The 12,252-nt window shown below is 16.7% G+C and overlaps 1 protein-coding gene across 2 annotated transcripts in view; it reads right to left on the reverse strand.

The window, feature by feature from the left end:
* The window catches only part of LOC122719231 (serine/threonine-protein kinase minibrain), a 61,302-nt gene that overhangs the window by 17,177 nt on the left and 31,873 nt on the right, over positions 1-12,252 (reverse strand). For both annotated transcript variants that reach the window (XR_006347549.1, XM_043944882.1), the window contains exon 2: positions 2,092-2,357. Coding sequence is in view for 1 of the 2 variants with exons in the window: in XM_043944882.1 (XP_043800817.1) it covers positions 2,092-2,357 (266 nt within the window). In the remaining variant the exon portion in view is untranslated. The remainder of the gene's footprint in view (positions 1-2,091; positions 2,358-12,252) is intronic.

A 12,252-nucleotide genomic window follows, 5' to 3' on the forward strand; every position in this document is an offset into this window, starting at 1 on the left:
TATATTATTATTTTATTATATATATATATATATATTATTAATATATTAATTGCTGATGTAAATGTTATTAATGCAACAGTTCACACAGTAGTCGTCAATGAGTATCGAATAATGGATAATATCTAGTTATATCAATCTCATATCTAGATTGTTTCATAATCCATTTCTACAATTAAAAAGTTCTGATCAGTCATTTTCAAGAAATTAAATATATTTAAGTTATCAAATACTAAATATAACATTAAATATGAGCGAGAAGAAAAAATCAATTTGTAAATAAAAACAAATGGCGTGCAATAGTAAAAATTAATAAATGTTTTGGTAATACTTCGAATAGAAACAATTGTATTGAATAGAATTAGATTAGAATTTAAAGACGGTCCCAGTAAAGGGATCATTAATATTTACAATTTTTCATGGAAACAGCTGAAGATTTTATATATATATTTTATTATATATTTAGGAATAGCTTAAATTGAGATCGACACTACAAAACGATTATATTGGTTATGTTTTTATAGAAAAAATTTAATGTATAATATTGAAAGTTTATTATTAATATCTTAAAAAATAATAAATTATTTTTATTTCATTAAATTCATTTTTTAAATACTTTTATTTCTATATTTATTTTCTCGCTATTTATTAAATGAAATTTATTTATAGCTATATAAATATAATTATAAATATAATAAATATAAATATAATTTTTTAGAAATTATATATTCAATCATTTATATAATCAATATTCAATCATTTATATTTATATATATAATAATATATATATTTATTTATATTATATATATATTATATTTATATATATTTATATATATTTTATATATATATATTCAATCATTTATATTTTAATATTCAATTCAATATATCAACTTAATATATTATGAATAAATATAAATAAAAATTTAAGAAGAGAAAAGATAAATTAATAATTCTATAAAGAGAATAGTAATGAATATATAATTATTTTTATAAAATAAAAATGGTAATAATTTAAAATAGGAAGCTTCTTATTGATTTTAATAATTTTTTGGATTTTATGTAGAAGTTATTTTAAATAATTTCTTTGCATATAACTACCATTCAACTTTACTTTTTAATTATATTTATAAAAAAAATTGCTAGCATTATATAGAATTTTTTTTATATATCCGTAACTGCATATGTATAAGCATATAATTGCGAGTATCGAATTTATTTTTTATTAGTTTCTATTAGTTCTAAATACATAATAGTAGTAACTAAAACCTACAAAGAGTAAGCTTTGTCCATGGATTTATAATGGATTTAAAATGTTTCAAATCCAATTTCAAACTTAGATTAGATTTGATTAAGTAAATTTCACGAATCTTTAAAATAAAATATAAAACAATCTTTGGGCAAAATTATAAAGATTGAAATTATAATAATGATTAAATTAAAAATGATAAAGTTATAAACATCAAAAATGATTTTGATATTTGATGGCGTGTATATTGATATTTATAACTTTGATCATTGTAATTTTACTTTTATATAATTTTTTTATTTTACATTGTTTTATTATTTTATTTTTGCATTCTGCGGATTCGGCATTGGATTTCTGACATTTTAAATCCAACATAATTTATCAATAAATAAATTTTTGATGCTCTTTGATGATCCATTATACATTTTGCCTGCTGTATTTTTATAAAAATTTTATAAAAATAATAGATACATGATAAACAGTTATGGATTACATATGTATATGTGTATATACATTTTATATATATATATATATGTATAAAAAAATTTTTATGAATAATAATAATCTTTTTTTGCATCTCAAAAATTAAAACCGAGCGGTGATAACATGGAATAAAAAAAATTATTAAAAATTTCCTTTACCATATATTCAAAACAAAATCATTGAAAATCCCCTTATTCTGAATAATTATCAAATAAGTACACCAGAATTCAATTTATTTGAACATATTAAAAGATAAATAGTTCAAATTTGTAAAAAAAATTAAATTAAAATTTTGTTTCAATAAATGGAGTTCTATTGTATAATCAAAATAATAGATAATTTATAAAATAAAAAGAATCTTTCACCTCGTTGATGTGCTTGTAAGTTTTGATGAGATCTACACTAAGTTTCCTAAGAGGTGCTGTGGCTGGATCACGAAACCTATGGGGTATCCTGGCTTGCATGGCGTGTATATCCGCGGGGGTTTCTTGTGGGACCCCACCGGTACCGCCACCAGTACCGGTACCCCCACATACTGTGGGAGGTAATGGCTCCTCAGCTACTAGACGACCGTAAAGAGGCGCACCACCGCCTCCACCACCACCTCCACCTGCACCCGTTCTTCCGCTTACTGAAAATCAAACATTATCAAATTAAAAGAAATTATTATTATACCTGTTAATAAAAGATTTCACTTATTTGCTTTTTCAATGTATATATATATATTATTTATTCTAGATTTGATCACATTGCTTTAGTTAACAGAAAATATTTTAATCGTTTAATTTATTAATTAATTAAATAATTTTGCAAATCGTTCATTAAATGATAAATTCCAATATTTATGAATTAAATTATAATTGTATAAAAAAAAAGAATATGAAACTGATTATTGATGATTATGATTCGGATATATAAATGAAGAAAAAATATAATTATATTTTTGTTAAAAAATAGGATTAAATTTTTATAGATATATTCATTATTAATTATCTGAGTATCTCTTTCTCTTAGGATTAAATTTTGAAATTTAATTAAAATTATTAAATTTAATCTTTTAATAATTATATAATAAAAAGAGATAGAAGTTCACATATAAGTAATTTAATCACGGTATACACAATACGTATATTTAAGACGCTACGGTGCATATGATTGAGAATCCAACGAGGTCATGAAGACTGACACAGGTCGTCACGATAACCAGCACGCATTCCGTTTCATTCATGTTTCTTGATATAGACTTTCATCCATATAACATTCTCTAAAATTGTCCTAGAGAATATTTGTAAATATGCACATTCTAATCTTATTGAAGCAACTACTATTAATCCGAATTTAAAGTTATTTTTTAAAATTATATCTATTATATATAAATTATATCTTCGATTATATTATAATTTTCTTAAATTATTTTATAAAATATTTATCTAATATTAAATATAAAAAAATATAAAAATCATTAAATACAAAAAAAAATATTATTGTCAAAAATTTAATTAGTTTAATTTATATTAATTTAATAAAAATAATAAAATAATAATAATTTACATAAATATAAGAAAAATGTACAAAAACTTTAAATAATAATATTGATCAATATTTTACAATAGGGAAGATAAATATATTTTAATTCAATAATTATAATTTATGCTTATGATTTATTTAAATTTTATTATTTTAATATTTGTTTAATTTATTTATAATATTATAATTATTTTATTACAGATATCTATTTGTCAATATATTATTAAAATTTTAATTATACTTTTTTGTTTCATCTATTCAACAAATTTTAAATTATTTAATTCGATTTATATGGTATTAGTATAGTAATTTATTATATTAATAGATACAAATTTTTTAAATATATAAATAAAAATAATATTGACTTATAAAAATAATATTGAATATTTATAAACATATACATATAAATATTTTTATTGCATGTTCTATTTGCTATTTTATTGTAAAAAATTTAAAATTTTTATTGATTTTTAATTTTTTATTTTAAATTTCGCATGAAATTTTAAATAATGATTAAATTTTTTTAATCATTAACACTATGTTTACGAATATTCCTTATATATCTCAAATTAATACATATGTGTAGAAGTATATATATTACTTAGAAATTTTCGAAATTAGAAGAAAATAAATTCGGATATATATTTGTCTTGTCAATTGAGTAAAAGTCAATATAAGTATAAAAGAGAAATGTAAATTGTGAGTTTCTATAATTTTCCTTATAAAATTTGAAATACGTCAAAATGATATATCCTCTAAATTTAATGTTAAATGTGAAAAATGAATTAACTATTACGTGAATATTCGAAAAAATTTTTTTAAGAATATGAAAATAATACGAGAATATGAAAAAAAACATGATTTTATATGAAAAAAAATTTAAGAAAATACAAAATTTTTAAGCAAGGATTTTATTCTTAAAAAATGAATTTTAAAAATATGATACATATTTTGTCAGTTTTTTAATTAGATAATATATATATATATATATATATTTAATATATATTCAAAATTACATACTTAAAAATCATTCAAAGAAATATAAAAAATATAAGAAATATATTATATTTAAATATAATATTTAAAAAAGAAGAATATATCATTGTATTTTAAATTTAAAAAATTATTTAAATAAATGATTTCTTAGATAGCAATAAATATGAAAATATTATTACATAAATATTTAAGAAAAATATATATATAATAAAGAAAATAATTTATGTACATTTATATAAATAATATTTCAATATATCGTAAATATCTGCTCTTTTCTTAAAATCGTTTAAAAAATAATAATGATGATGATAATAATAATAATAATAATAATTACATTGAAAATGTTTGTATAAATAAATGTATTCAATTTAAATGTTTCTATTTAAATATTTCAAAAAATATAAAAAATATGAAAAAGTAATTCAATAGAAGATATATGTAATATATTCTATATTTTCTATTCTAATATTTATATGCTAATATTTATTAAATCTTAAGTTGATTTTGAAAAGCTATATCAAAACTAAAATATTTAATGAAATTTTATATTGTTATATATTTTTATATATCGATATTTTTTCACACATTACGCATACATTTTTTATCGAACTCCAAAATTGTTATGTAGCTGGTATTAATATGAGAATATTATAAAAACTTCGATCAAATTGTATTATATTTCAGGAATTTGTACTAAGGAAATTATACAAGGGCAAAAAAAGTTTGCTTGCTTCTTTCTCGAAAAAATAAATTATATATAAAAATTATAATCGCATGTAGAATAATTGCAATAGCAATGTTTAAAAAAAAATATTAAAAATATATATTATAATACTATATAATACTATATAAATATATAGTATAATATTAAAAATATATTTTTGAGAATGGAACAATACATTTTTTTCAATAAGTTATATGTTATATATTATTGTTTGCATTTTTTTCAATAGTTTTCATAATGAGGAGAAACGATATTTAAAAAGTCGTTTAGAATATATCCTGCTATGAAATGAAAATGTCTCATAGTAGATTGTTTTACACATATATACAATTGACTCTTTCTAGAATAACTATAATGTACAAAGTCCGATCAAGCAACCTCTTCGATATATATCGTATGTGGTATATATCGAGTAATGTCGGTAGTATGTCAACTTTAACCTTTTACACTTTGATTCATGCTAAATACATGTGTAGCTAATATTTTGAAAACAACTAGTATTTTCTATATTAGTATAATAAGAATATGCAATAAAAAATATATAGATACATTTAAAAATTCGAGTATTATTTTTACAAAGTTTTTCAGTTTCATCTTAAAATCAAATAAATATTAATAATAATTAATGATATTAAAATATCAATAATAGCAAATATTAACAGAACATGTGCCACCTAATAGTATAATTATCATTTGAATCATTTTTTTATATCTTTCATATTTTTCGGGATATTTAAATATATTTAAATCGAACACATTATAAGTAAAATAATAATAATAGAGTAATAAATAAAATTTGTTTTATTATTAAATATTAAAAATATATATTTTTATTTTACATATTTTTGCATCTTTTCAATTTTTTATATATTTCGTATATATTCAATCTTTATCGCGTTCATCATCGTTTTATTTTTGGCAGAATTTAGTGATTTAATGATTATTAATAAAAAAAAATTTAATTTAAAAATTTAAAAATATGCTGCATTTATAATATATACATATCGTATACGATATACGTATCGATATGTATACGATATGTATATATTATAAACGCATTGAACATAAATTTATAAATAAGACTAAAACTAATAAAATATAGTATTACGAAAATTTATTATAAAAAAAATTTTGAAGAATCAGCATGTTGAAGGATTATTTAAAAATTGCACACATTATTGAAATTATATATATATATATATATATATATATATCTAAAAAATCATATGATGTGAAAAGCATTTTTCTTAGTATATTTTTCTAGTATATAAATTAATTTTATCAAAAATATCAATTATAACCAATAACATAATAGTAACTTAAATTATAATAAGTAATATTAATTACAAATTATAATAAGTGATTGTGCACAATATATATTTCTTATTCATATATTTTATTTATTTCGACAAATTATATTTAAAGTAATACCTGTCATGATTTGTCAAATTAAAACATTGAATATATATATATATATATATATATATATATATATATATATATATTTCTTATATATTTTTAACTTATAGAATATTTTATAATTTCATATATATTTTTTCAAATGATTTTAATAAAAACTTTAGATATTTCATAACATATTTTTTTATTTCATTAATTTATATGTTCATATATTCATATGTTTTTATCAATTTATTTTTGAAATAGATAAAAATTGCTAAAATGACAAATCAAATATTTACATAATATCTGCGATTACATTTCGATGCATCTCATTTCCTACTCCTTGCTATTTTTATTTTTATCTTAAATTTTATATAAATATTTTTAAATTTTTCATTTACTAAAATTTTTTTTTATTTATTACTTATTATATTTAAACATATTTTTATTAAATATATATATGTATATTTTACACATATATACATATATATCTACATAAATAATGAAACATATTGCTTTTATTGCATTTAATGTCATTCAAATTTTTGACCTATCTTTGTTTTTCATTATTATAAAATATAAATAAGTTTATAATGATAATAAGAAAAATATAAATCTAATATTTATATATTTAATTTCTTCACTTTTACTAAAATATTTCTAAAAATTTGTATTATAAATATTTCTTTGTCAAAATGAAAATAATATTGAAATATAATTTTTATTTTAATTATAACAAATACAAGATAAAAAACATAAGCTTATTTCATATTTGATATTTATTTTTTATTTTTTATTTAAAATTTTTTATTATTTCATTAATATTTAAATTTTATTGTAATTATTATTGTTTTTAATAACAAATAAATAGATAATAAATGCTTATATATTATAAATTTTTCTTTTAAATATAGTCATTTTAATAAATCATTGATAATTAAGTAGATTATTATGTTAAATTAAAACAAAAAAGAAATAATAAAAAAAAAGAAATAAATATAAAGATAAATATAAACAATATAAATCATTATACAGTATACAAATTACAATGTAAATATATAAAATATAATGTGCAAAAAATCAATTTTTTTTACTTTTGCTGTTGATTTTCTTTTTGCTATTAATAATAAAATTAAAAAATATAATAAAATTAAAAATTAACTTCTTCAATAAATCTATATTTCATAAAATTCTTTTCTTTTTGTTTTATTATCTTTCAAATTTTTATTTTATAAAATTCATTTTAAAATGTGATTTCAACGTTTTTTATATTTGTTCAATTAAATAATGAAATAGTATATTATTTTCAATATTTAAATGACAAATAAATATAAAAAAAATATAAATAAAAATATAAAAAAAATATAATCTTTATAAAATATGATACTCATATGTGTTCATTGTTTAAGACAGATCTAATATTGTTACTCGCATTAGAAAAGATTATTCCAAAATTTGTCATTTTATTCTTAAAAAAGTTAGTTTAACATTCGTCAATATAAATTAATGCATAATATTACAAAAAAAGATATTTAAAAAAATTGAAGTGAATTTGAAATGCTATTAAAATTTCTCAAAGCAGCGTAATATAAAGTAAAAAAGTCTCAATACATAATTATCACTTCAATTACTTCGTAATTTTAGTAAAAAATATAGCAAATAAAAATTGAATGTTAATATTAATAAGGGAAACATGAGTAAATAATTATAGTTTTATAAGTGAATATATAGAAAATAATAAAAATCAAATTTGTTTTTTATTTAATCATTCATATATTTTATTGCATTAATCGATATGCTGATAATTTTCTATAAAAAAATATTATTACTTATATATAATTATATATAAGTAAATAAATAAGTTTTTATAAAAAATTTCCAAAGAGATCGATTAAAATAATAAAAATTCCATTGAAATAAACGAAATAAAAAATTCAATTTTTGTTCTTTATATGTTTTCCTATACATCTTATAAAAAAATTATTTATACCTGTCTACTTTTATCTAAAATATTTTTTTGATAAAAATTTAAAAAACTAAGATTATTTATGAATTATGAAATGATTTCAATTACTTCTTTATATACAAATTGTTGAAAAATAAAAAAATAAAAATTCACAGAAATAATTAAAATAATCAAAATATTTGCTAATATGTTTGAATATATATTACATATATATACACACATATACCTACAAAAAATATTTAAATGCAAATTTGAATGCAAAATTTAAATCTACAACTTAAGATATACTATTAATATATATACAATATATATATCATATATATACAAATAAATAATTTTCATATAAAATTTATTTCTGTATCATAAACGTTATATATTTTTATATAATGTTTTTATAGAAGAAAATTATTATAAATTATTTAAAAAATTTTTATCAAAATTTGATAATTTTTTATTTGTGTATCATATCAATATCATGTATAATATAAAAACATATTAATTCAGATAGTCAGATAACTTAAATATACAATAAACTTATTATAAAATAAAACAATAAATCTATCCATAAAATATTAATATATAATGAATTTTTTAGAAACTTCAATTTAAAATGATTTAAACAATGTTTTTGATTGATTTTATTAGATGCTCGATTATTTATTACAATTCTAAATGTTAAAAATCTCTACACAAGAATCAAATTAAATTCTGTTATGTGATTAATTAATTAATTAATTAAATAATTAATTACAAATGTTAAGGGAACAAGTTACTAAGTTGATCGTAAACTTTTGATAATCCTTTCAAAATATTAAAATTATTGTAGGCAGCTTATTGGCTCCATTGATTTATTTCTTCGAACGTGCTCAAATATAAAAATTATACGTTCGAAATATATATATATATATTATTGAATCAATCAGATCTAGTGATAATAAATAAATTTTTATATATGTTTTGTAATTTTAATTATTATTTATAATTCGGTTAAAAAATTTAAACAAATAACAATATTTTAACAAATAATTTTTCTACATTATATTTTCTTAAATCTATTCTTTGCATAGTCAATTATTTAAATTATTATTATTATATACCTCGTTGTCTTTTCAATTTATATTATATTTAAAGCAAAACTTAACTTTTTAATATAATTACTTAAGTAAACTTAAATTTTTTAATATAATTTTTAATGTGATTATAGATAATATATTTAATAAAATATATATTTATAAAATATATTTATAAAATATATTTTAACATAATATATTTATAGATATTATGTAGATAATATATTTATAGATAATATATTTATAAAATAACTACTGCATTTGCTGTACGTGCAAACTATTCAGTATTACGTACACATTATTATTATTAAAACTACATGAGCAAATCTATATAAATCTATATATATCTTTGATTAGTATATTTTCATAAATATAATATGCACTTAAATATTAAGCATTGCGTTGCTCTCTATTATTTATAATTCTAAAATAAATGATAATTTTTTGTAAAGGCTGAGATATATAATAAAATATGTATGAATATACATAATATATATTTAATAAAAATTAAAAGATAAATGCAAGATAATTACAATTACAAACTACATAAGAGATGAGATTTAAAAATCGAATATCGTTATCTGATTAATTATCATTTCTTATAAAATCTTGAAAAATTTCTCAACTTTTTCTCTTCCGTTGATTTTATTGATTGACACATTGACATAATTTATATTAAGTTATTTAATTTTATAATATTTCATTCTAATTTTCTAAGTTTATATTATGTATTTTAAGTGAACTGTATCAATTAAATACAGAAATAAATTAAAATTAAATAATATTAAATTAACAATATTAATAATATAACATTAATTAGTCTAATTCAAATTTAATTTAAATTATCATATTTATAATATTATAATATTATAATATATATAATGTACATACATATATAATATACATAATAACGATTAGTGTTAAGAAATTAAATATATATATATTGAAACAATTTTAAAAGCATAATTTTAACTGTATTAATATTTGAATAAATATACATTTTTTTTGTACAGTAATTTACTAAGATTTTAAATTATTATATTATAAATTATGCAGAAAATCTAGAAGTATAAAGTACATACTGATGAAAAAAAATTGTTATCCAATTTATTTTTTTAATCGATTTTACACACATTATATATACAAAGAATTAAGCAAGAATTATTATTAATATATAATATAAATAATATAATTATTATAATTATAATAATAATAATATATATAATATAATTATAATTTTAATGATAGCCAACATTAAAGCGATAATTTTAGATTTTCTTTAGAATAGTTAGTTTTTAAAGCTAAATATCCATTAAATTTATTTTAAGAATTATATTGTATAGTTATTCATCAGAGAAGATAAATAATGTATGTGTCAAAATTTACATGTACAAATTGATCGATATTTTTTTTCTATCATATCAAATAAATCCTATAATATGATTAAATAAATATAAATATATAATATATATAATGTGACTAAAGCTTTTTGAATAGAGAACATTTCATTATCTATTTACTTATTTATATGACTATATCTGAAGTGTATTTATACTTATATTATGTATATATATATATATATATATATATATTATGTTATGTTATTACTTATACATATTCTTATGTTATGTTATATTATATTATTATATATATTATATATCATATATTATTATTTATATTATATTATATCATTTATATTAAGTATCACTAATAATGCAATACGATTTAATAATTTATAACTTTATTCTATATCATTATACTTATGTATTTTTATAATTTTGATATAACAATGTGAATGATAGATCGATTTCGTTACATATTTTTGAATCATATTTTGATAAACAACATATCACGATGAAACATTTCTGGTCCATATTGATACTCAACGGTATAAAACACGAAAATATATAATACATGTAGCTACAGCTTAATAAGATTTTAATTATTGTAAATCGAAAATTTAATTTTCTTTTGTTTTTTTTTTATTCATGGGAATAAAGTTTTGTTACTTTGTATCTAATATTTACGACAATGATTTTAAAAAAAATAAATAAATAAAATTTCCTGAAATTGTAAATCAGATGTAAAATATTATGAAATCATTTAAAAGAGAAAAAATTTTTAAAAATTTATTTCGTGAACTTTTAATATTCCCAATGCAAATGATAATATTTATATAATATTGATGTAATTGATATATGAGCAATCATTAATTATATTATTATTATATATTATTATATATTATTATATATATTATTATTATATATACTAATTAAATTATATTATTAAATTGTATTATTAAATTGTAATATTATAAATCTCAATAGTTAATTCTGTTATAATACTACTGGAAGAAATAAATAAATTTGCTTTATAAATATATTGCAGAAACAGTATTGCATAGATAATTGCATCGTTAACGCATCGTTTAATGATAGATAATCTTCGATAATATACATAATATATATATTTATAGATCTATATGTCTCTTGACAAATCCATAATTATTAAATATTACATAAAATTTAAATAAATGATTTTTGACTGAAGACTTACATTTAAAAAATAAACAAAATATATAAAATTATATTTGTTTATATAAATATATCATGTAAAAAATATATATAAAATTAAAATATATATGTTATACAAATATATATTAAAATTAGTTTCATTTCATGAAATCATTTCATAAAATATTTCAATGTTTACATTTTTGCGGACAAATAAATAAATCTTTTGATTTAAATCTTATTTTTAATTTTAATAAAAGGTATCTTTTATTCTAATAAAATAAAAAATAAATAAACAATATGATACAATAATTTAAAATAGCAATAAA

This window comes from Apis laboriosa, unplaced genomic scaffold (assembly GCF_014066325.1).
Source record: "Apis laboriosa isolate Shangri-la unplaced genomic scaffold, ASM1406632v1 scaffold71_cov137, whole genome shotgun sequence".
NCBI lineage: Eukaryota > Metazoa > Arthropoda > Insecta > Hymenoptera > Apidae > Apis > Apis laboriosa.